Source organism: Cyprinus carpio, chromosome B20, assembly GCF_018340385.1.
Source record: "Cyprinus carpio isolate SPL01 chromosome B20, ASM1834038v1, whole genome shotgun sequence".
NCBI lineage: Eukaryota > Metazoa > Chordata > Actinopteri > Cypriniformes > Cyprinidae > Cyprinus > Cyprinus carpio.
The window spans coordinates 10,750,831-10,778,506 of NC_056616.1; the positions used below are offsets into that span (position 1 = coordinate 10,750,831).

The 27,676-nt window shown below is 35.9% G+C and overlaps 1 protein-coding gene and 1 pseudogene across 2 annotated transcripts; both read right to left on the reverse strand.

Annotated features, from left to right (window-relative positions):
* LOC122134589 overlaps nt 1–27,586 on the reverse strand; it is a 40,834-nt pseudogene extending 13,248 nt beyond the window's left edge.
* LOC109072846 (meprin A subunit beta-like) lies at nt 16,743–27,599 on the reverse strand. 2 transcript variants are annotated; one of them, XM_042746736.1, is made up of 15 exons: nt 27,459–27,599; nt 27,152–27,232; nt 26,902–26,920; nt 26,731–26,781; nt 26,602–26,645; nt 26,270–26,348; nt 26,000–26,117; nt 21,567–21,745; nt 21,233–21,451; nt 20,922–21,074; nt 19,787–20,002; nt 19,242–19,709; nt 18,110–18,295; nt 17,935–18,035; nt 16,743–17,048 (listed from the first exon to the last, which is right to left on the reverse strand). In XM_042746736.1, exons 2-15 carry the CDS (start codon nt 27,206–27,208, stop codon nt 17,019–17,021), a joined length of 1,920 nt encoding a protein of 639 aa, XP_042602670.1. In that variant the 5' UTR covers nt 27,209–27,232; nt 27,459–27,599; the 3' UTR covers nt 16,743–17,018. The 2 variants fall into 2 exon arrangements, with proteins under 2 accessions (XP_042602670.1, XP_042602671.1); XM_042746737.1 differs by having other exon boundaries at nt 17,938–18,035; nt 27,459–27,513.
* Nucleotides 27,600–27,676: the final 77 nt, after the last annotated feature.

Here is a 27,676-nt window from a genome sequence, read left to right on the forward strand (position 1 = left end):
CAATGTCCCGATGAAACTACTTGTATTATCTGCACAATCCAAATGAAAATGCATGTACATCTTTGAGGTTACAGTGTCCAAATTTATATGAAAAAAGACTTATGGATAAAAATGGGCACTTAACATTTTTAATATCTGTGCATAAAATAAATATATATATATATATATATATATATATATATATATTAAATAAATATATATATATATATATATATATATATATATATAAATAAATAAATAAAACATTCCTTCGAAAACCATAGTTGAAAATTGTATACATCACCGTCAGGGGCGGACTTACCCATTAGGCAAAAGTAGGTGACTGCCTTGGGCCCCCAAAAGCAAAGGGCCCCCTAAAATGCTTTTCATATTCGAGATGCACATTTAGCCGGACACACGAACGATTGCTGTTTACAGTGTTTATTACCACGACAACCGTCTGCGTGTCCAAGTTGAACGTGCTTCTTGTGCATCCTGCTTGTAGCAAATGAAAATATTATGCATCTGAAGCTGACTGCCGCACGAGCGCGAGGTCTCTCTTTCCCAGCGCGCGCGCACACCTCTCTCTCTCTGGGTCTGCTCTGTTCAGTGAGCAGGTGAAAGGAGATGCGCTTTCAGTTAAAACACAGATATGTTTGCTTCTCTAATTTTACATGCAAGTATAGCCAAAATCACAGCACAGCTATTGTCTTTATCTTATGTGTAGCCTATTTGACTTTATCAGAAGACGGCACGATTATAAATCAGGATTTTTGTGTATAGATTAACATCTTGGAAGAAAGAGCTGTTAGTCTTAATGGGTCCCTTTTCAGTCCCTATTTCATATTCATCCCGTTGTCTGACAACAAAAACAGTCAAATATATCAATGAAAATGAGAATTTAGCTCCATCAAAATACAGTATGGAGTTTGTTTACTGTAGGGTCAAAAATTATCAAAGACTTCTGTTTTCCTGTCCCAAACTATCTTGAGTAACAAAAGGGTCATTTGGCATTCCTGAAGGCACAGAATTGCTGATATCGATCAAGGCCTGTAGGCCAACATGTTTATACATCGGGGGTCTGTTAATTGTCACACCTTTTGCACAGTGGGTGAAGCTGTAGTCTGCTGATTGGTCAGTTTGAATGTCTCACATTTTGGTTTCAGTCACATGGTCAAGGAAGGGATAAAAGAAGACTGTAAATGTTGCTCTGTCTCTTTCTCTCTGCTGGCTTTTCTTTGCTGGAGCTCTCTTCTCAAGGCTCTGCCCTCTGCTCTCTCTCCCTCTTTTTTCCTCCCTCTCTCCATCTTCCCCTCTCTCTTTCTCTCTCAGGTAATATTTTACATACATGTTAGGTACATTTAACTATATGTTTTACTATCCTTCATCTATTTTGTAACCAATTCAAGTGTAACCATAACAAAATATTGTTATTAAACCATTTCAATTATTAATTATGTGCTAACTAATCTTGATTCAATATTAACTTTGAAGTGCTACCTATTGCAATACAATATAGTCACTTAATAGCAACACTCTCCCACATATTTAGCTATCGTAACTGCGCTTATTTCCGTCGTTGGTATAAGTGGCAGTGGGTGGTAACAGACTAGAAATGTACAGTTTTATACCATCGTGCTGATAACGTTTCTTTAGTCCTTCGGCAATCCTACAGCCTGAACCACTGTAGGGAAACCACCCTTACAGATGGTGCCGAAACCCGGGATCCCTTGCAGTGAGTTTTCTGAGATTCACTTTGGTTGGTCATCAGAATGAGGATTTTTTTTCATAGTTGATCTTATGAATGGATTAAAGCTGGCCTTCTGATTGCGGACTTGGTAAGTATGTTTTCATTCTCCATTTTGCATGGTATAGTAATTAGAAGGTTGAAAGTAGCTTCAGTAGTCCCATTACTGTACAATCCAACAACATTCAGATTATCTCCTCAGGGATGGAAGGGAAAATCTCTAAAGAAAGTGATGCATTGTTTGCTTTATGGAGCAAAAAACTTGAGCCTACCTTGTGCAAACTCAAGAAAGAATATATTGATACTAGATGTTCAAATGATGAAATGTTCAAATGGTGGGACATAATTGGTAAACATCAAAAGAAATCAAAACATGGTGAAACAATTGAGGCTTTAAAACTTCATAAGCTGTACTCGGCTACGTGATTTGATGAAACATCTATCTTCAAGTATAGATGCTAATTGTAAAGAACTGCATTCTAAAAATGCAGAAATACAAAAGTCAGAGGCAATGATTCAGAATCTTCAATCACAGCTAGATAAATTACTAGCTGAACAGTTAGCTCTAAATGAAAAATGTAAAAATCACAAGGGCACCATTGCAGATCTTAAGGCTAAGCTAAATAAACAAGAGTTCATGTCTCCCAAAACACTCAACAGTGATGGGGCTAAAAAGCATGTTCACTTCTTGGAAGAGGTGACTTCCTGTGATGATTCTAGAACTTTTAGTTCAGAGGAAGCATGTGCCACTGCTCAAAAAAGTGTGCCGATTTCAGTTCTTAAGGTGATGCAGCACCGTAATAGCGCAGAGTCGTGGACCAGAACGCATGGTGTAAAGGAAGCATTAGAGAGTCATGAAAATCCTCAAACTTCAGGAGAACACAGCAAACAACCCTGTGGCAAAGATAGCAGGTTTTGTAATTCCTGTCACAAAATAGGCCATACAGAGGAAAAATGCTGGTCACTGGGTAGGGGTAGACCTCCACCTTATTTTCAGAAAGATAGGAAACCACTTTCTAAAGGCAGAAATCAATGCTCATTTGCAGGTAAAATTCTTAGTGAGTTGACTGCATTGTTCATGCAAGGCCTCCAGCTACTGACTTCACTTGCTAGTGGGTTAGCAGCTTAATAGCAGATAGTTTAATATGTAAACATCCAAACGTCAATTATCCTGTTTGTATTTTCAAATTTGTAATTGCGCTAAACACATTGTGTGCATAAAGCACATTATAGTTGTTTGTATAACTACATGTGTACAAAGACTAGTTGAGTTTATTCTTTTAAAATACATGACTGCTTTACTGTAAGTGTGTGAAACACTTAGGTTTAAGGTTGTAGATGCTATGCATCTAGACCATGTGTCTTGTTTGAAATTGGAATAACTGTAATACTGGAATTGTATAGCAATTTCAAGTTGAATGTGTGTCTATGCTGAGTTTGTTTGTCTCCTGAGTGGTACACTCTGCTATTTACCATATAGCTGCAGTTAAGCCATGTACAGGAGCCTAGAATTGCCATGGGGCCACAGTGTGATTCACAATTGTCTTAACAATGAAAATGCCTTCCTCACAACAGGATCCAATACCTCTGAACTTTGCATTTCATCATGCCCCTTAACAAAAACCATTGGTATGGAAGCATTTTGAGCCAGATCACACCTCATACTCACATTCTCAGGCTGGCTCCCTGTTACTACAGGACTAAATTTGCATCACAATTGTAAAACTTCCTTGTCTTTGTTTGGAGCATGATTACACTTACACATAGCCACAGCTAAATACAGACACACAGATAACACCATTTGATCTTCACACACAGGATCAAATCTGTCTGATACTGCCTCAAAAATGAATGCAAAAAATGTTTTTTAAGTCTATACATCCAGACTGTATTATAATTGTAGATTTCATCCCATTATCATTTGTTTTGTTTTCTTTGGGTTTACCTAATCACTTAGTTTGTTCCTCAAGTTTGAGATGTAAATTAATATTTCTCATTCTTCCCTAAGTACAAACATTTTCACTGATATGTCATGTAATTAATTTGATTTCTGTTTCTTTGTATGTTGTCCATTTCAGTTGCAACAATGATTGTTTTTGAACATTTTAATTTCTGTATTTGGTCACACTGAATATTTGCTGATACTCTTACTGATGAAGGGGGGTGTTAACAATAATAATTGTTAATTTTATTATAATGCAATTATTTTTATGTTTCCAAAAACAGTTTAAGAGCTTTTCAGATCATCTTTTGTTCTCACCTTAACCATCTTTTTAAGTACATCAATTTAAGGGCCTTTTGCCGGAGACAAATTCAATCTGACCACATCAAATGTCTGACCAATGCTAAATGCCATGGTTATTTTTGCTGTTTGTTGTGCCATATGTTCTTTTTAAATCACATGATCCCTGCTTCATAAGTTCACATCCCGTGTCCTGCTTCAGAAAGAGGAACACTGGGGTTCTACCCCACTTCAGTGCCTGCTCTTGTGGAGGTGTGAAGTATTCGATGGACGATTTGCATATCTATGAAGGGTGCAACACCATCTGAGGAAGATCTCAGGGCTGAAAGGAGAACAAAGACTGACCAGCTGCAACTGCAACACGTCTGGACCAGAAGTCTGAAGATGACATCTGCACACAACAGAAATCATATTTCTATTGACTGGTGTCACCTTTTGCCTCTTTAGGTGTGGCCAACGGTGCCAAGGGGGGAACTGTAGGGTCAAAAATTATCAAAGACTTCTGTTTTCCTGTCCCAAACTATCTTGAGTAACAAAAGGGTCATTTGGCATTCCTGAAGGCACAGAATTGCTGATATCGATCAAGGCCTGTAGGCCAACATGTTTATACATCGGGGGTCTGCTAATTGTCACACCTTTTGCACAGTGGGTGAAACTGTAGTCTGCTGATTGGTCAGTTTGAATGTCTCACATTTGGGTTTCAGTCACATGGTCAAGGAAGGGATAAAAGAAGACTGTAAATGTTGCTCTGTCTCTTTCTCTCTGCTGGGCTTTTCTTTGCTGGAGCTCTCTTCTCAGGGCTCTGCCCTCTGCCCTCTCTCCCTCTTTTTTCTCCCTCTTCTCCATCTTTCCCCTCTCTCTTTCTCTCTCAGGTAATATTTTACATACATGTTAGGTACATTTAACTATATGTTTTACTATCCTTCATCTATTTTGTAACCAATTCAAGTGTAACCATAACAAAATATTGTTATTAAACCATTTCAATTATTAATTATGTGCTAACTAATCTTGATTCAATATTAACTTTGAAGTGCTACCTATTGCAATACAATATAGTCACTTAATAGCAACGCTCTCCCACATATTTAGCTATTGTAACTGCGCTTATTTCCGTCGTTGGTATAAGTGGCAGTGGGTGGTAACAGACTAGAAATGTACAGTTTTATACCATCGTGCTGATAACGTTTCTTTAGTCCTTCGGCAATCCTACAGCCTGAACCACTGTAGGGAAACCACCCTTACAGAGTTTGTTTACTAAACGTGCAGAACAACCACCCAATAAAGCATTACAATAATCTAACCTTGAGGTCATAAAAACATGGATTAACATTTCTGCATTTGACACTGAGAGCATAGTCCGTAATTTATATATATTTTTGAGATGGAAAAATGCAGTTTTACAAATGCTAGAAACGTGGCTTTCTAAGGAAAGGTTGCTATCAAATAGCACACGTAGGTTCCTAACTGATGACGAAGAATTGACAGAGCAGCCATCAAGTCTTAGACAGCGTTCTAGGTTATTACATGCAGAGCTTTTAGGTCCTATAATTAACACCTCTGTTTTTTTCAGAATTTAGCAGTAAGAAATTACTCGTCATCCAGTTTTTTTATATCGACTATGCATTATAGTATAGTATCATCAGCATAACAGTGAAAGCTAACACCGTGTTTCCTGATGATATTTCCCAAGGGTAACATGTAAAGCGTGAAGAGTAACGGCCCTAGTACTGAGCCTTGAGGTACTCCATACTGCACTTGTGATCGATAAGATACCTCTTCATTCACTGCTACGAATTGATGGTGGTCATATAAGTACGATTTAAACCATGCTAATGCACTTCCATTAATGCCAACAAAGTGTTCTATTCTATGCAAAAGAATGGTGTGGTCAAGTAGTGTCAAACGCAGCACTAAGATCCAATAGCACTAATAGAGAGATACAACCACGATCAGATGATAAGAGCAGGTCATTTGTAACTCTAAGGAGAGCAGTCTCAGTACTATGATACAGTCTAAATCCTGACTGGAAATCCTCACAGATGCCATTTTTCTCTAAGATGGAATATAATTGTGAGGATACTACCTTTTCTAGTATCTTGGACAGAAAAGGGAGATTCGAGATCGTTCTATGATTAACTAGTTCTTTGGGGTCAAGTTGTGGATAAGTAGATCATGATATTTTGTGTGTGTGTGTTATTATCTCAGCTTGATTATGTAATTGACCATCTGAATAAAATCATGTTTTTACAAGCTAAAATTTTTAAAAACAAAATAATACTAAATAAAATAAGATAAAATAAATACCAAACTTTCAAGTATTTTAAAGTTGTTGAAAACCGCTTATTTAATTACATTGGAAATTGAAATGAAAATAATAAGACTTTTGTCAAATGTCAAAATATAATATATAATAATATATTAATTATATAATTATTATAATTAATTATAATTTAGTAATTTAGTAATTTTATATATATTCTAAAAATTATATACAAAATTAAATATATTATATACTTTATATAAATTAAATGTTGTAAAAGATTATACACTGATAAAAAAATGGTTTTAATAAAAATGATTTATTTAATCATTCAAATCAAACAAATCATTCAAAACTGCTTATTCAATTAGAAACAAAAAAACTGAATGGACCATTGAATCACTGGCTCACATGATTTGTTCAAAAACAGACTCATTCAAGGAATGAAACACCATGTTTCTCTACACTGTTGTATAAAATTATTAGCATATTTATGTGCTGATATTCAGAAAAGTACATTGATTGTGCAATGAGTATAAAAACATAAAAACTCATACCTGGGTATTTTTTTCTTTCATTGCTTGAATCATAGGGCATTCTAACTGCATTCTAATGGGCTTCATCACGCAGTGAATGCTTCTGGACTCTCAAGATGTGTTTTTGTTTGTTTTTTGCAAAGTTGGTGACACAATACTATCATCTCTCAGTCCCTCACAGTCACAGATACAGCACAATGACATTATGTCAGGCGAATGTCTTTAAATTCTAATCAAGGAAAAATACCTTCTATTGTCTTCTATTTAAAGATCTTCAAAAGTTGCGCTTGAAACATTTTGCACGAAAAAAGAGGAAAACTTGCCTCAGCTTGTGCACAGCTTGTTAAAGTACCGAGTTCTGATTGGCCAATCAACATTATTTAGTTCGTGAATTATAAGTAGAAAACATTTAATTTGCACAATAAATCTTACATAATACATAACATTATTAATCTAAAGGGGATGGTTGGGGGAATGCTTTTTGTCTTTTTTTTTTTTTTTTTTTTTTCACCGGGGAGATGCCATCCACCCTCATTTCGAGCCCTGGGAATAGGGACTAAATCTGGGAATTCATCATCATCATTTTTGGGCACCTGTGTATACATCATCATTTGGTGATGTTGATGTATACACATTGTTTTCTCCATTTTTGCACAGGTCTGCACGTCTGAAATAGAATCAGAAAGTTCAATCATTAGGCAATAATCTGCAAGCCTCTGTTAATGCCACTAGTTTAGCCGCTTGACTGCAATGACCCCGACAAAAAACACATCATGTTCCATAGTTACAGCATAGCCAACCTTGTTTTGCCTGTCTCAGGGTCTCTAGAGTCTGACCCCTCAACAAAAAGCATCATGTCAGCATTGTCAAAAGGGGTCTCTCTGAGGTCTGGCCATGGCTTACAAACAGCTTCAAGCACAGTTACACAGCAAAGTTCTTCCTCCTCCCTCTGTGTTGGTAACAGAGTGGTAAGATTTAACACAGAGCAGCGTTTCACTGTCACATTTGGTTTTTTAAGAAATACAGTGTGGTATATTAGCCAGCGAGCAGTAGACAGATGTAAAGTTTCCTGTTTCAGCAGAATTTTTGACACAGCGTGTGTAACCAGCAGTGTGACATCAGCGTAACCACTGATTTCTTGGGAAGCCATTATGGTTTTTCTGCAGCTGCTACTGCCTGTAAGCATTTTGGCAACCTGGCAGTGCACAGGACCTAATTTTCTAGAAAAATAACCTACTGTATTCATCCTGCAGTCTGCAGAAATGGGAGTGTCAAGTCAGACAGACCTAGAGAGGGCACACTCTGTAATTGAATTTTCAAACTTACGAAGACATTTTCTGCCTCCTTTGTCCATTTCACTTTGTCATGAGAATGCAAACCTTCCCATGAGCCAATGCGCTCAGAGGGGCTTCTAGAATTGCATAAGTTGGGATGAATGTGCAAAAAGATGAACACATTCCCAAGAATGACAATAGTTGTTCCCCATTAGCTTGGTTTTGGAATTTGTTTTGCAGACAGTGACTTCCTCTCTCCTATATGACATGCACCAAAAATGTAACTTGCTGTTGTGCAAACTGTAACTTTGACAAGCTTGGTTTATGACCAGTTTAACAGTGTCTTTTTCACACTGCTTTGTTGGTCTGCATTCCATCAAGTGGTGTCAGGAGTCATGGTTCTTGACTCCTTCTCAGTGCCTCTTTATGTATTGTTGGTGATTCCCAGTAGCCTTGGCATAATCTTGTAAAAGTGTAACCTTTCCCATTAAAATTGAATGCAAACCAGAATTTACTGGGTGTACTGGCATACTGATCTGTCATTTGCCAGATCGACCATAGAAAACCATTTGGCATCTGATGACACTTGAGACAATATTAGCACATTTGGTGCATGCGCCTGAACTGCAGCGTTAGTAGCTTTTAGGTCTTGCAAAAATCTCCATTGAGTTGGCTGACATTTGTCTCTTATTTTTTTGACAGGAAACAATGGGGTTCATACTGGAGAGTCATTGCATGGCCCGCTTCTCATACAATCAATTACTTCCTTTTTTAGAGGGTATTGTAGTTTACATGTGGTTTACATACATAAAGTCAGTTTTTGCTGTTATCACCACTGGTCCAGCTCCTTTTATTAAACCAGCGTCGTACTGATGTTATGCCAATGTGATCTCATGAGAATTTGTATGTATTTCACGTAAAATGTGGTTCTACAAAATATACATTTACTTATGTTTTCACAGGCACTGAAACGTACAATACTGATGTACTGTATTTACAGCATTTTGCTGTACAATACTGCTGTATTTTTAACATTTTAACATACAATACTGACGTACTGACGAAACCTAAAATGTAAATTACTTACATATGAACAACTTTACAGACTTACTAATGAATTTTTATAATATTGAAATTGCAACATTATTATATTCAGTAGTCAAATCAATGGCATTATGTTTTCAACTGCATTTTTAAATGAAGCATACTCAATTACTTAATACGAAATAACATTTTGTTCTGTGTGATTTCTGCAGTTTGTTTGATATGTTTTCTCTGACATGCTGTGATTGACAATAGAACCATAAAATACACCAAAAAGGTGAAGAAAATTTCTGTGGAAAGGGATCTGTTCTTATCACTTTGTGCTTCATTGTCTATTTCCTCTCCCTATGTTCAGCTTCCTCATATCACATTTTAAGACATTTCTATTGAATTTGAAGAAAATCCCTAAATCCTTTATACAAACCCGATTTCAAAAAAGTTGGGACACTGTACAAATTGTGAATAAAAACAGAATGCAATGATGTGAAAGTTTCAAATTTCAATATTTTATTCAGAATACAACATAGATGACATATCAAATGTTTAAACCGAGAAAATGTATCATTTTAAGAGAAAAATAAGTTGATTTTAAATTTCATGGCATCAACACATCTCAAAAAAGTTGGGACAAGGCCATGTTTACCACTGTGTGGCATCCCCTCTTCTTTTCATAACAGTCTGCAAACGTCTGGGGACTGAGGAGACAAGTAGTAATACAGGCTTCTAGTTGCTCAACTGTCTTAGGTCTTCTTTGTCCCATCTTCATCTTTATGAGGCGCCAAATGTTTTCTATGGGTGAAAGACCTGGACTGCAGGCTGGCCATTTCAGTACCCGGATCCTTCATCTACGCAGCCATGATGTTGTAATTGATGCAGTATGTGGTCTGGCATTGTCATGTTGGAAAATGCAAGGTCTTCCCTGAAAGAGACAACGTCTGGATGGGAGTATATGTTGTTCTAGAACTTGGATATACCTTTCAGCATTGATGGTGCCTTTCCAGATGTGTAAGCTGCACTCACTCACACTCACTCACACGCACTCATGCAACCCCATACCATCAGAGATACAGGCTTCTGAACTGAGCGCTGATAACAACTTGGGTTGTCCTTGTCCTCTTTAGTCCGGATGACATGGTGTCCCAGTTTTCCGAAAAGAACTTAAAATTTTGATTTGTCTGACACACAGAACAGTTTTCCACTTTGCCACAGTCCATTTTAAATGAGCCTTGGCCCAGAAAAAAACGCCTGCGCTTCTGGATCATGTTTAGATATGGCTTCTTTTTTGACCTATAGAGTTTTAGCTGGCAACGGCTAAATGGCTCTCATAACCCTACGACACCAGCAGACTGACTTGCAAAGCACCTCCACACTCCTATCAAGAACCTGATATAGTTGACAGGCCACTAGCAGAAGAGGCTGAATTAAATCAACTTATCTTCTCTCCTCAACACTCGAATTCCAACCATTAACAGTATCATCACAACCCCAGAATACTCATTCACTTAACAAGCCACGGAGATTGGCTGGCCAAAGCCGATACCACTAATGCCAAGTCTTGCCTATCCATCAAGAATCCGGTGAGGCTTCTGGGAAGGTGCCATTAATTCACAGTGAGCCACATTCGATTGCAGAAGCAGCCCTAGGATGTTAGACTCTCTTTCCGAAGCTACAATGGACTCTTACTAACAACCACAGACTCCTTACGTTCATCACCTCCTCGAAGATTTCAGATAGTTGCACCTTCATCTGCACCACCATAATGAGGATATCCACACCAATCTACATTTTCACTGAACTCTGCCTTCCATTATCAGCGTAGAAACCTCAAAGCCTCACACTTCATCTGAGCTAGACAGATTTCTAGGCCACCTTAACAATGCCATCCAAAGGAAATCTGTCACGTCAGACATTCTGTAAAAAGCAGAAACCATTCCTTCCCCTACGACAGAGTCACATTATATAAGCAGGCAATGGAAATGTGCCTCTAGCAACAACACCTCTCATCATGGAACAACATTTCATTACATAATATCTACATCTTTCATCCCGGCTGCATCCAAATGTACACTGATGCAACACCCTAAATAGACTTCAGCAGTTAATATGGTGGCTGCTGGGTTGATTCTGAACAGCCTCCGGAATTCAGTTCCCACAATCCACAGTCAAGGGCAGTCTCCACAGCATAATGAAACATATCCCATAGTAATAGCCATCCTTTGGGGGGGTTGAATGGTCCGAATCTACTCATCCGCTCAGACAATGCAGCAGAAGTTGAAACTATAAACAAGGTATGATTGTGTTTGGCAGTTATGCAATTCATGCATAGGCCCACTTAATCTCTACTCAACAACAATTCCTCCTCCGAGCAACTCATATACCAGGACTCCTCAATCTCGTAACCGACTCTTCATCTCATTTCCCATTTCCAGAAGTTAGACTTGGCTCCAGAATAAACATGCATCCCTTGCCAGTCATACCACAGATCAAACACCAAACATGCTTCCCAAGAAGCCATTCTTAATTGCCTTGCTCCGAGCATGATCTCCAGAATACCTCTCCGGCTGGAACTGTCTCAAAGCTTCCTTTCCCATCAACCGACCAGCCCTCCATTCACAACTTAATATCTTATGCTCATTCCTTCCTAAGGTCCCCACATGCATTTCTAAACCTACTTGTCAGGGATCAACTACTCCTATGAATAACCACTGGCTACAATTCCCCAGCTTCTCTCATTCTCAAGCATTCGTACTAATAAAGGCTTACAAAAACAAGAACCTGCGTTAACCATCTAACGCCTGAACTATTCAGCCTCTGCATCCTCTCCGTATGATCAGGCATTCCGAGCTCACGCTTAAATCAGCTCTTCCCAACTTTGGGGGTCCTAATTGTCTGGCCTAAATATATCTAATATATCTCTGAGCCATCAATTCTAGATGCCCTGATCAACCTGACCATCATCCCATTCTCTCGACCCCTTCATCCTCTTTCTACTCTTCCCCAACTCCCTGTTCAACTAACAGTTTCATATCTTGTTTGTGGCGTGGTCCTAGCTACTGAAAAAAGGGAAATGATATTTGGTTTGCCCATGGCGGCAATAGAACAGCAGGGGTCGCAATACTCAAGGGAAAATTTAAGGGCCATGTTCTTAACCATGATGAGAGAGATAATTCTGGAAGATTGGTGATACTGGAAGTAAGCATTGATCAGTCACATTACATTTTGGTGAATTCATATGCTACCAACAATAAGCTACAAAATAACATTTTTGGGAAATATTGAATTAAAATTAATGCAGATCATGAGCAAATTCCCTGATGCTAAAATAATATGTGCAGGGGACTTTAACTGTGTACATAATGATTTATTAGATAGATGGCCACCCAAATTTGATGGTATGTGTAAAATAAAAAATGCATGCCTTCGTTTAGGGTTAATAGATATTTGCGGACACAAAAATCCAAACCAATTTTTTTATACATGGAGTAACAAAGATCAGTCTAAACAGTCACGCATTTATTATTTTTAAATTTCAGATACATTAGAAGATTATGTTCAGTCTGTTTCTATAGAGCCTTCCATCTTAACGGATCATAAAGGAATAGCAATTGATATAAATGAGTATGGTTCAAGTAAATATAAGGCAAATAGAAGATATTGGAAACTTAATAAAACATTATTAGAAAATGAAACATTCAAAATAAAAGCAACAGAAATTACTGATACAGTAGGAATTGGACTCAGGTTAATAAAATGAATACCTTTTGGAAATATTGGAAGCTCAATGTAGGATTACAAAAGAAATTATGGAGTTGTCTAGTAAAAGAAATTTGGAAAATAATGTGTTTTTTGAAACTTAAACCGTGTAAACACATTTCATTACACAAAATACACAAAATAATGTTCTTTTTAGCAACATCATATGACCAAGCACGGTTAACTTACTGTCAGCTAAAACCTGAACTTTCGGTTGATTAACCCCAAACCTTGCTTACTCGAGGTATGTGGTTCCAAAAAACACGTCCGGGGGCCTGTACCATGAAGGTAGTTGAACAAATTCAGAGTTAAAGGATTAGTTTCAAGTTGACAAAACCAAACCACTCCAATCTGGATTTGTTGGTACCATGATGCTGATCATCAACTTTCTTTGTCAACTCAGGCTTTGATCCTGAGTTGGGAGCATGTGCACATGAATGTGTGACATCACTGGCGAACAGCCAATCAAGAGCCTTGGTTAAAGGTTTTGCTTAAGGTTAAGAGATTGAAAAATATGATGAATTTAAATGCATTTACAAGGATAAAAGTACTTGTTCATGAAAGAGGACAAATAAAAGAAATCATCTTACTTTATCAGCGCAGTCACAAGTGAAACTTGTTATATACAGTGATAGAGACTCAAACATTTTTAAACAATTATCTATTGATTCTACAGCTTATTTATATTACATACGATCTGTATATGATAGACTGACTGAACTGATAAACTAAAATTGCTTGTGTGTAATGGATTAATAATAATATAAATCATGTAATTATATATCAAATAAAATAACTCTAAGTAATTATCATTAAAGCCAGACATTTTTTTTAGTACTAGTGACCTTTAATTTGGAGCAAGATAAACTGGGGGAGTGACTTTTTTGTGTCAGACATGTGTCACTTTGCTCACATCTGATTGGTCCAATTTCAGTTTGAGATCTCCAGCTCAGAACATAACTCATAACACGCGCACACACACACACACACACACACACAAACACACACACATACACATATATATATATATATATATATTTGTGTGGTATGTTAATGATGAATCGCTAATATAAGTAATAAACAAGGTAATATATTATTCTAATATGGTTATTATCTAACAGTTATCTGTATAAATTATAAAACACTATGACAAGGTAATGTTTAATTTATTATATTTAATTATATATTTATTAAGTATATTATAATTAAATACATAATTAGCATCAAACAAACAATATCATTCATATTCTCAAGGATTAAAGATTAAACAGAAAAAAAATAAAAATGATTGCATTTTCTGTTTAATCTTTAATCCTTGAGAATATGAATGACATTGTTTGTTTGATGCTAATTATATATTAAGTCATACCAAATATGTATTTTGATTTAGAACTTAGACATTATAGAAAATGCCGATCCATATGTGAGATAATAATATAAAATGTAATAAATAAATATATATAATATAATGACCCGGAGCAGGTTATCTTCAGAGAGCAAGTTGCTGTATCAACAGCAATGCCACTGTGGAGTACAGTAGATGTGTTTCTGAGGACCCAAACATCACAGAGGCAGCCGAGCAGGAGCTACAGATCTATGAGAAAAAAGACAATGTCCTGCATGGCCACAGGAAGAAAAGGTAGGGAGAAGGAAAGGAAAGGGAGAAGGTTGTTACCATGGAGTTCATCAGGAGGTACATCCACGTCGCTAAGCTGGTGAAGCCTGTCCTGACACAGGAGGCATCAGACTACATAGTAGAGGAGTATTCCAGACTCCAGAGCCATGAACAAGTCAACTGAAAGTGTAAAATTAGAGTCCATTTAAAGTGTCAAATCTTGGGTGCTTTTCATGTTATTGTTACTCTTGAATTGCTTGGTTTGATTTAGACTGACTGTAACCATTCCCACAGATGATGCCTGTGACCGCTAGAGCTCTGGAGACCATGATTCGATTGTCTACAGCTCACGCCAAAGCCGCATGAGTAAAATCAACGATCTGGAAGATGCAGAAGCTGCACTTGAACTCATGCAGTTTGCTTATTTCAAAAAGGCATGCAATCATTCACATCCAGAACTGATACTGTTATTCACAATTTATCTTTTGTGTCTAATGTAATTTGGCATGACTCTGTAGATTCTGGAGATGGATAGGAAGAGGAAGATACCAGAGGACTCTGAGATGGACGTCTCTCAGAGCCAAGTTACAGAGAGTCTAAGGTGAGCGTGAAAGGGAGGTTAACACTACAGTTAAATCCAGTGTTTGAAGTAGAAGACTCTAACCCACACTGTCTACAGGAAGCGTTCTCGCATCTCTAAAGATGTTGTTGTTGTTGTGGAAATGACTCAAGAAGGAGAGGACTCTGACCCTTATGATTTCACAGAAGATGAAAACAGTAGGTAGACTCATTCACTTTGATTTCTCAGTCAGCTATGCTTAATCAATGCAGGTTCTGTCCATTGCTGTACTAAAGTAAATTTAACCAGTTAAGTAGTTTTTTTTTTTTCTCTCTCTACATTGAATTTGAATATTTTGAAAATATTAAGTGCCATTATGCTGAAAAAAAAAAATTAAATAAATAATTTTAAATAAAGAAAAACAAATGTAATTTTTACATTAAATAATTTTAATTATGAATGAAATCAAGAATTTAAAAAAACTGTAAATTCTATATTATTACTCAATTTAAGCTTGTAAAAATGAAAGTTTGAATACACAAGTATATTTTACTTGCAATTGTTTATGTCTACAAGGATTCTTTAAGTAATGTTATGATTCTGGTGTTTCCATCATGCACTGGGGCACAAGTTTTAGTGTTGCATTTGTTGTTAAGCGTATTTAGCTGTTTTGTGACACTTGGAGTTAATTTTCTACTTTACTGATAGACGTATTATCTTAAGGACAACAAGATGTCTACTTGCTTGCATGTATGTATGTGAACCACATGCTTTAATAGCATGTTATGTTTTTTTTAGTGCTACATTGCTTGAGTAAAGAAATTTACTTGAGTATTGCAAAGTAAACTTAAAATAATTAATTAGAAATTACTCATCAAACTGGCCACATTAAATTTACTTATTTCCTTTGCTAATTTTAAATAACTTAGTTAAGTAGATCTTACTTTATTCCATACATAAATTTTACTTAAAATATGTGCAAAAACCTAGCAAAATAAAAATGAAGTACAATTTACTTTTTCTTTTTTTTTTTCAGTGTATAAATATGATGTTGTCTTAAATGTGGAGGTGATGTTGTTGACAGCTCAGTCAAGTCAGAAGAGCAGGCCAGCATCTCAGAGAAGCAGTCAAAGGAAGAAGGCTGACATCAGTCAGGACAGGTACAACAGAGTCCTATTCATTATCAGATAATAGACCCTGGCCTGTGCCAATAATGTGAATTTTTCTGCATTATTCCTCCAATACTTGCTCAGATGTTGTGCCACAGTGATGAACTGGTCTGGAATTTTTTTTCAATCATCTTTCTTTTTTCCCTCATTTTGTTTGAGCCAATTCAACAGACTAACTGCACATTAGATATTTTTAACAGCGTGACCCTTTTGACTTGACCCGGTTTAGACTGAAAGTCTTCAAGGCGGCTCTACTGAAGTCCTTTAAGGTGACCCGGTCTCAGTCTGTGGCGTTCTGATCTTCTAACTCACATTAACAAAGGCCAGGACGAGGAGTTTGACCAGAATAAGATTAACCTTCTGCTGGAGTGCATGCAGGATGACAAGCAGGTCATGGACTCAGAGAATGTGATGTTTCTCATATAGAGCAGTGCCAGTGGACAGCAGCATCTCTTGAAAATTCAGGAATGTAAATTACATTACAATTATTTATAATAGAGCACTTTGTTACAGACTATAACATACCACTAATAAACTGTGGGAGCATTAATGGTTGAATACTTCTTTTGATGCTTTTGCATTTATTCATTTTGCAGCAACTTTTATCCAAAGCAACTTACAAATGAAGAATACAAGAAGAAATTCACCTTAAGGAGGCAATGAACATGAGAAGTGCTTGTAATCTAGTAATAACGTTTCTTGAGAATAGTTTAATGCAAGTTATGATTCAGCAGCTGCAGCTCAGTAATGAAGACACAATCTGGCCAATTCTGGAAACATTTTCTCTCTCTCTTTCCCTTGAGGCGTCTTGATGTATCCTGCATCTCATGGGGATCTTTAAGTCCATGGACCCAGAACTCTGGGGTTCTGCAAGAGAAAATTCAGTTTAATGGGAGCAGTGTTGAGAAGGTTAATTTGGAAATGTAATAGGTTACAGATTACAATTTACCCTATTTTAAATGTAATAAATAGTGTATCTATTTCAATTGCTTTATTAAAGTAATGTTACTGATTACGTTTGATTATTTTTTATTACTTTTTTCAAAATTTGTAATGTTTTCAATGGTTAATCATTTTCAAACACTTAAAGCAGGCAAGGTTAATCTTTCAGTAGTACTCAACACTGATTACTGTCAGACTTTCAAATCCTTCTTCACTTTAATTAAGATTATAATCATTTCATTTTAAAGCACAGTCACCACAAAATCAGACTTTAGCACTTCGATTTACTTTGAGATCATTCTTAGGTTAAATACTTATTTAAAATTATAATAAGAAACCATTTAATAGCTATGATACTGTTTTTGAAATCAAATCTTTACATATCTATGGCAGGAAACACTGATATATAATGATTCATTGGAAAAGAAAAAACAGTTAACAAATCTTAAAAAATAAAACGCATACATAACCCTAAATAGGAAATAAATAATTTGTCCTATTCTGTGTCCTAAACTCCTGAAACACTGGTGTCTCATATTTTAGAGAAGTCAATAATATGTATGTGTGTGAAAATATTCAGATAACCCCTTTGTTATTGTTAACATTTTCATAAGTAACTGTTATTTAATTACACATTTTGATTACAGTTACATTTATTTTGTAATTAAATTACGTAATTCCATTACATGTAACTAGTTACACCGCAGCATTAAATGGGAGTTATAATGAATAACGAAGTCACTTAATAATGAATAATGGTAGCCCTACAATGATCAAGTATGGGAGGAGAAACTGGTATTTGAATACATACTACCATCTGTCTCTTTGGCTCCTTCTCTGCAGCACGGTCATCAATCTCTAATCGCAGGTCTCTGATTTTTGGTCTCTTGGTCTTCAAAAGTCCAGTCACATCTATTGATGGAGTTGAAATTTAAAACTCGTCATATTTCATAAGAATTTCACTGGTTTGAATAAGAACTGCACACCTTCAAGGGAGAGGAGGAAGATGACATCATCTCCTTTGATGAAGCTTCGACTCTTCAGACGATCATGTGTGATGTAATTGCTGGTACCAGAACTCGGCCCCCGGAAGTATTTACTGCCATTTGCGTCAGTGACTAGACTGCCTACTTTTCGTGGGTTGTCCCATAAATACTTAACTTTACCCATGTCTGCACAAAGAGAGGATATACTATTTATAAAACACTTGTGAACTGTGCTGGCAAAATCCTTCACAATGAGCAAATCGAGTCAAAGTTTACTAAAGGTTCCAAGACAAAATCACCTAGCAACATTGAATTTTTCCTCCACTTCTTTTCTTAATAATAATTACTATATTAATATAGCTATTTTTATTTTATCTTGGTTATTATAAATAAGAACATAGCCTATGCAAAAAAAAAAACAGAACAAATATAAGAAAGAAACAAATAATGCATTAGGCTACCTTTTGTATTTTACATCTGAACAAAAGCATTCACGTTAGAAAAACAAATAATAAAATGTAAAAATCCCCTTAGTGTGTTCATTACAAATAAATGCATTAGGCCTATTAAAACTACAAAAGCAGTTCAATCAAGAGCAGCGAGTTATTCCCTCTTTTCTTTTATAGATTAACAGTTATTAGAAAGATGTTTTTCCCAAGTAGTTCCATAAACGTTAAGGAACTTAAAACATAACAGATTATGTTGGCATGTAAATACTGTAATCAGACAATCTCTGCTGGAATTCTGTGTATATTTATCAGGCTCCCGCACTGCCAGAAACACCTTTTATGTGGGCGCTGCGGTTGACAGTCAGTGCGAGATGCGAGTGGAGAAAAGGTCCCCTCAGAAAAAAATAAAAATAAAGATAATTTTACATACTACAGTAAATTACTCTTTGGAGCATTGGAATCTCTAGACAAGGGCTTAATGAACAATTTTTTGTGAAAACCCTAAATCTGACTAAAATCCACATTTTTGTGCCTGTGCACATTCTGACTCATTTTGCTAGCACAGGCCACATTTTATTTACTTTTATCTCTAAATAATCTGTAACCAAGTATCTGTACTTAACACATCAGCATTAATGGTTTATAAAAATGACTAATACTGTATCTATAACTTTGTGTCTTACAGTCAGTTGCAGTCTCGTTTGGATCTGTAGTGATCATCTTAATTTTGTTCATGCGATGTTGAATGTCTGGATTCTGGTCCATCAGCTCCATTGATGCCTGACGCCATGGACATGGCCATTGAAGATTGTTGTCTTTGGGTCCAGAGGTCAAGTGGAAGTAGACTGCTGTTTTATTTGGACCATTCTTCAAGCCATTAATGTACAAACCAATCTGAAATGAGTAACCATCTGGGGATAGGAAGCGGGGGCTGTAGGTTTTGGAACCGGCAGGGGTTGTAGCGAGAAGCCTGGTAAAATCACGAATGCGCCAAGTGTATTGAGGGCACTTGGTCTCTGAGAGGTTCATGTCATCCAGAGACAGACCACCCTTTGATCGTTTTCTTCCTTTAACCCCTTCAAACACTACTCTGAATTTATCAGAGACATCTAGTGTAACATGATATAGTTCCCAGGAGCCTCGACGTCCACCTAGGTTGTACAAGTATAAGTTACCCATAGGCTAAAAGGATTTATTTATTGGTGTTTTAAACATAAAGAATTATTACCTCTGATCTTCTGAATGAGTCTCAGGGCTCCTTTAGGGTTTTTAACTGTGTATTCACGCACCCAGATCTTTAGCTGGTCATCAATGCCCCCGCTGTTGTAGTGATAGAACTGCAGGCACTGGGAGCGTCTTTTGGGGTGAAAGAGGCGACTTTCCAGGTAAGCCTTGTCACCCTGGGTTCCTGTGGCTGTGCTAAAATGCATGAAGAACCCAACCCCTGTGGAAGTATAAACTTTATTAGATAAAAGACCATTAAGCCAGTCTTCTCACTTTCCTACCCTATAATGGAGTTTAATAATCATTTTGAATGTCATATTGCAATCCTTGACAAGAAATGTCTAGAGAAGGTCAAAGGATATTTCCTTATTGTATCAGTAAAATGTGTTTATCATGAAGACCAAAGTGCCACCATCATAAAAGAGGTATCAGTGTAGGATTATGGACTATAAATTATTAAACTTTTTACAAAGTGGTTATGTAACAAAAATGAAACAAAATTAAACAAATAGTTTTCTATGTGACACCCTCCCATTTAAGACTGTATGCGATAAGACCTGAAATAATGATATAATTATGAATGTTTAAAACACTTTGTGTTAAATTACCTTGGCAAACAAATACAAATAATGGTCAACTCTGTGATTTCCGAAGGAGTTTCTAATATATCTGCTGAGAGAGTGACTGTAAGTTTGACATTTCTCTTTATAGTTATCTCTATATATTTATATTCCTCTTTTTAATTCATCTAATAACAAAAACAGACAACACTTTATTTTTATATCTTCCACAGTTGGTGTAAATAATAGTTGCCATATGGAAAAAAGTTCAAATTTCCACACAACACTTCTGCTTGATGTGGCTCACAGTGACAAGACTGGATTTTTGATGCATCACAACCAAAGATATTTGTTTATATGGAGTTTGGACAAATGAGGTGTCGCAATGTGCGGGGCTACTGAGCATGATGGTGAATAAATGGAAAAAACAATTGCGAAATTCTCTTAAATCACTTGCATTAAGTTTTATTGCTAGTGATCCTGTGGCTCACAAATAGCAATTTTCATTGTAAATGAATGCAGAACTCAGTTGGGTTGTGTTGGGTTGAATCCTGCTTTTGTGGTTAGGGGTGTTCATACCTTTACATTTGCCCAGGTTGGTGTAGTCCGTCTGTGGACCGCCCTTTACTCTTTGTACACGAGCCCATTTGGCATTTCCACCATCACCCTGAATCATACCACAGATATTTGGCTCCTCAAACTGGCAAGAGTCCAGAAATATTGAGGCTTTAGCTGGAAGAATTATGAAAAATGTTTAGGACAAGATGAGTATGAGAAGCAAAGTATTAGTTGAGCAAGTAGTCTTTATCTTATCAGTCAAACTAATGTCAATATATTTATAAAAAACAAATGAGGATTATTCCACAGAAAGTGCTTAATCATAAACTTACTACAATTGTATAGCCGGTTCAGCTTGAGCAGGTCACTGTCACTAAACTCCATGCGTTGACCAATCACATCCAAGAATTCTGGAATTTTGGTAACGATGGTTGGTTCACGGTCTTTGCTGAATGATCTCTTACTGTAGTGCATGACTGAACCATAGTCATAGGGCACACCAAGAGAGCTTGACTCTGTTTCATTATGTAAATTAAAGTTGTTCTCTTTACCTAAGTGAAAAACAAACCACGAAACAGTTAATGAACAAATTAGTTTGTATTTAGGAGTTTGGCAAGACAGAATGATGTTATAATTGATGCGTATATTTAAGAATTCAATAGTTACCCTTTGTAATCCGGTCCCACATGATGGTGATGTAATCGTTTCTGTCAGATCTGGATTGCTCGTGCCAGAAACCCAGCGCATGCAGAAACTCGTGCTCTACTGTTCCTAAACTGTCACAGCCTGCACCAATTGACAACTCTTGTTTCCCCATCCGTCGATTCCCCATCTTTGAGTAACATCTGATTGAACATAAAAAATCACCTTTTCATCACCCTGAATTTCATTTTTTTGTTACAAATATATACACCCCTTAGAGACAGCCAGTGCAATAAAAGTCCCAATGTTTTCAAATGCCTGAAAAGGTCTAACATGCTTATTTGCCTAAAATATTATTTAATAAATGCAAGTGATTAAAGATTCACTGAAGTGCCTTGAAGTGTCACAATTTTCAAACTATATATCCTCAGCAATATTATAGTCACTGCTTTGCTTTAGTGACCGTTTCAAATTGAAACTAAATGGGAACTCTGTTAGAGTTAGACTGTGGCTGTTACAAGCTGTTAAATGTGTCTTTACTGAGCTCAACAGCTCTGACCCAACATAAACAAAACACTTCTAGCTATTTCAAAAGGAGGCAGCGTTTCTCGCTATGTCTTCTTGTTTCAGCTAAAATTACGTCAACTCAGAGAATAATATGTACACTGTTTGAATTCGAAGACGGTGGGTTAAGCAGCTGCATTTTTTTTCAAAGCTTGTGACAGTTGTTCCGAAAAGTTTGCTTGAAGTGAGTAATTCCCACTGTTTTACATCAAGATGTCTTCACAAAAACTGATTAAACCTACCAAACTAAAACTAGACCCCAAAGGCAAAGATTCCTCGCCTAATGTTGAAAAGAAAGATGAAGTAAAAGTAATGGAGCAAAATAAAAGAGAATGCGGAGATTGCTAATGAAACCATTTTGGAGGCGATATTAAATCTGGAAAGGAGGGTGTATGAGAAGCTGGTGGATTTTAAACCTAAGGAGGGTGTATGAGAAGCGCCATGATTGTAAACCTAACAAAGGCGATTCAGTTCAACATGGAAGAGATGAATGAGTGCAAAAAACAAAAAAAGAGTTAAGGATGTGGAGATACACAGTGATCATCTTCGCAAGAATCGAGAACAGGAAAGATATAGAATGAGTTGGTGCCTCAGTATCAAAGGCATAGAAGAGAAAAAAGATGAAGATATTAGATCACTTGTCAATCCATAACAATGTTAGATTAGATGGTGGATTTCTTTTTCTTTTCTATATTTTTTTTATTTATTTATTTTGTTTTTTTATTTCTATAAAGCATTTGATGCTGTTGAGCATCCATTTTATTTTGAATGGATTGCATTTTGGTTTAGGAGTAAGATTTAAAAATATAATTTAAATGTTGTATAATATTATATTATATAACAATCAGCTCTATAGGTCATGGAACCTTCTAAATATTCCCCAACTAAAAGGGGAATTCTTGAAGGTTGTGGTAGCTCTCCAAGACTGTTTATAATGGTTGCAGAGCTATTATCTATATTGATTAATAAATAATGATGATATAGGAAAACAATTATCAAACAATAATATGGCATATTAGTTTGCTTAGATAAATATAAATCAATATTAAATCAATGACTGCAGAGGGCTCTTACAATCTTTGGAAGAGTTCCCCTATCTGAGGGTTGTCACTTGTCCCCCCTAAAAATAGGATGGAAAAACCAGTCGATGTATTGTAAATAACAACGTTTTATACTTTAAATAATTGTGTAAGTACTAAAACAACACAACCGGGTCAAAAAATGTGTTTTAAGTATAGAAACATTTTGAGTCTCCCCCTCCATTGCCTCACAGTGCTTTGGTCCGACTCCAAATGCCTGCTTTCCTCTTTTACATCACCTACTGTACACACACACACACACACACACGAGTCCGGTGAGAGAGAGCAAAGTCAATAGTTGTCGAACTCCAAGGCTGTCAAGGCTGTTTTATTCACTTAAAACATTGGATGAAGTGATTATTTTCTCTTTAATACAGATGATGCCAGTGTATTTTTCGATGAGTTGATATGTTAGCAATAATAACATTACCTGCTTGATGAAAAGGGTTGCCAGGTTTTTTTAAAAAAAAAAACACTCCTAATTGCTACCCAAAACTAGCCCAAACTAACTGCGTTTCGAGGGGGACCCCGGTAAAAATCGCATTTCGGGAGCTAAAGTACATGTTATTGGGGTCACTTCAACCCACAGCAACAGTGATAAAGTAGCCCAATTCCACGGGAAAACCGTGGACTTGGCAACACCAACGGATACAACGGACACAAGCACTGTCGCGGCACGACATCACCAGCTTGGCGTTGTCTTATTTGACACTATCTCTATGCTGCAAGTAAGGCTTTCCTCTGTGTATACATATCCTTACACGTACATTTTTATCTGTATTATTTGTGTCCCCTTAAAAAATCATTCTTGAGAAATTTTATGTTTATTGTCGCATCCCCGAACTGTTAGACGAAATTTACACCCCTGGTGTCTTTTATTAAACAGACCCTAGCTAGGTGAAAATAACCCATTAAGTTTGGTTGTTTTTTAGAGCGTAGTCTAGGGGGTGGGGGGCTTCCGATCACTGTAAAAAATTGTGCTGTAAAATAACGGTGATCTACTGGCAGCTGTGGTTGCCAGCATTGTACTGTTAATTTACAGCTCTCTACAGTTAATTTACAGATCTTCATTTTTACAGTATGTTACCATTATTATGTGGTAACTCGTTTCATTCGGAAAACCGATTGCTTAAAACCATTCGAGTTAAAAACAACAACAACACAAACTACTGTTTAGATGGTTTTTAGTGCAGTGAACTTATTTAATTTGAGTCCACTAAAAATAAATACTTCTTAATATAACATTACAAACATTTAAAGTGTAATAATAAAGCAAACAAAACATGACTCTTACTCAAATCTTTGTAGATTGTCAGTAATTAACAATAGTACAAATTTATGTACTAAAACACTTAATAAAGAGATGGTCACTGAATCAGCAGCTCCACATTCACTCTCATCAAAAAAACAACAATAAAAACAGTCTCAACTCTCCAGCACAATCATTAACCAAAAAACAACATCAAACCAACAGCACAATGGTGACCCACAAAACTACATTAAACTAACAGATCTCTTGTGCAAAAACAAACTAATACAGTTCAGTTAAATATTTACTTTCCTTATCAGTTAATGACTTTGCATAACCTTTTTTCTATGAACATTTACTAATATTTTAGTGAAATTAACTTGTTTTGCTTGGTAAATCTGACTGTTATGGTTTGAATTAACGGTAATCTACTGGCAGCTCTGGTTGCCAGCATGTTACTGTTTTTCTACAGTTTGTTGCCATAAATTAATTACAGTTTATTGCTGTTAAATTACAGTGTTTACTTTAGTTGTGCTCTTAAAACTTGACTTTTTAATGTTAACTTTTCTTTTATTGCTGTAACTATGTTTCAATTCCGAAACATGTTTGTTATGGCAAAAAATAATTAAAGACAAAGCAAATTCTGACATTATTGAAAAGTCAAGTGTCAAGACCACTACTAAAGCAAACACTCATCTCCACAATGGTAACGTCAAATGAAACAATAAAACAGCATCATTTAAACTGTTGTTGATTCTCAATAAGATCTTCTGTAAACATCTGACAGAAATAAAGTCAGTCTGGTTAGTAATGAGTGAAGCTGGTAAAGCTGTTTGTTGAGTTGTTTAAATCTTCAGTTGATTTCATCTAAAGCTGTGGCTGAAGTCAGCTGTAGTTCTTGTGTGTGTCTTGTTTCTCTTTCCATCAGTGATTCTGCTCGTTAACAGCAGGTGTTCATCATGAATTCACTCATTAGTTTTACATTTTTCTGTCAGGTGGACTATATTAGTAAACTCATGTAGGGAATAGTGAATGAGGGTGTAGGGTGTGATTTGAAACAAAGTCTCTGAGTGTTAACTTTGAATGCTGTTAATTCACAATATATAGCAGCAGACTACTGTCTCAAATGTCAAATATTACCCAAAATGCACTGTTTTAATGGAAAACAGCATGTTACTGTCAAAATTTGGCCATTTCTTTACAGCGATTTTTAACAGTGTAGAAAGTTTGATGAGAAGCTGAAAAATTATTTATTCATATTGACGGAAGTTAGAGACTGTAAGTTTTGAATGATTATATCTTCCAAATGCAAATTTTGTCATTGTCTTGGAGCACACTATAGCTTATAGATAACATACTCATATTAAAAAAAAATATATAAAAATAAAAAAAAACCTTCAATTTGGATTTCATGGGGACTTTAAAAGTAAGATCAAAAAATGATTTGGTAGGTCATTGTTTGGGAAAAAAAAGTGACATACATTTACATAAATGTGAATAGAATTTAGATTATTGCGCAATGTGTGAAGATGAGTTTAAATATGTTTAAAATTTTTAATACCCTCCCTTTGTCTTTAAATACGAAAATGTAGTTTGGCTCTCTACTCCAGGGTTTAAAGTCAATACAGGTCTTGAGTCTGTATTGCTCAAATGCTCTCAGTATCACACCTTTAGCATTGATTTCTATAAATAAATAATAATAAAAAAAAAATAACAAAGAGAGGACAGTAAGTGAGTAATTTGGAGCAAATATTAAGTTAGAATTATAATATCAGATACAGGTCAAAGCATAAATTCAATAGAACTGAATCAGTTATTATTATATATTCACAGACCAAGGCTGCTGTCGAGGACATAAGGCACAGTGGTCGGCCAACGATACTTTTCACCAAGAATAGTGTTTCTGTCTTCTCCCTGTTAAATATAAACCAAACATGGACTTATTTTATTTAAATAAAAATTTATTATTTTGATGTTTGTGATGTTTAGTGTATATTACTGTATTTACACATTAGTTTGACCTCCTCAGGTTAATGTTGACATTTTCTGAAGTTTAAGAATGTCCTAAACAATTATTTTATTATTTTTTTAAGCCCAGAGATTCAGGCCCTACTTTGTATCCTGTTTGTGGAAAGTGACATGGGAATTGCTCAAAGAAAACACTGACCTCCTTTATCAGAATGTCTCCTTCCACTAGATCAAGTCCTGCCGCTGTTGAATGAGACAGCAGTTAATGCAAAACTGTTATAGAAATGATGCTACAGGTTTAAAACATGATATTTATGTTTCCACAAACCTTCATTTATTTCAAATATATCCAGGTCTTTTCCATTATCCAAATCAATCTCTGTGTTGCATATCAAAAAAAGGTCAAATTCAGAACATATTATATAAATATAAATAAAATAAACAGTTGTGATTATTGAATATATTGTTATATTAAAATGATGTGATTGTTATGACTCACCTGTGAGTGAAGATGTTGGCTTTTAAAGAAAACATTTGAGAGATGAGTGTCAAAGGTGCACATTTACAACAACAAGCTACAGTGCAAGTTTTGATATTGTTTGAAATAACCACAAACTATCATAAAACTAATTCAGTCTTGAACAATTGTACTTTAGTATAACAATAGCTGTGTTAGTTTTGCTTTAGCACAATATTAATCAACATATGATCGCAAAATTGTTTCTGTGACATTTGAATTCTATACTCACCAAACACAGGGCTGTGGCACAAACGCACAGAATCACCAATGTATGGAGAGACGCCATGAGAACTTCACTCTGAGACACTCTCTTCAGAATATCAGTGCATTGTGTATTAACCAATTTATAGAACAAAAGAGCCTAGTCTGCAATGATACAAGCTTGTATCCAATAGTTTATGATTTATTACACTAATGGTAAACCTGATATTATTAGACATGGTAAAAGTAATTAATGATAATGATTTAGCTAAGAGTTAGAAGGAGTTTAATGCAACAGTTCACCTAAAATGAAATTTTGCTGAAGATTTACTCACCCTTGTTATGGAAAAATGTCTCCAACTCTTATTGTGAGGCAATAACTCAGAGAGTATTGTAGAATTAGAAAAAAACAGGGTTTATTCTTGCAAGAAAGTCAGACAATCATACAGAGCATCTGCACAGTGTGTGACAAAGAGGAACACTTCGACTCAGTATTTATACACAAACAAAACAAGTACCCTTCTAACTCATCCAAAAATAATCCATACTCAAC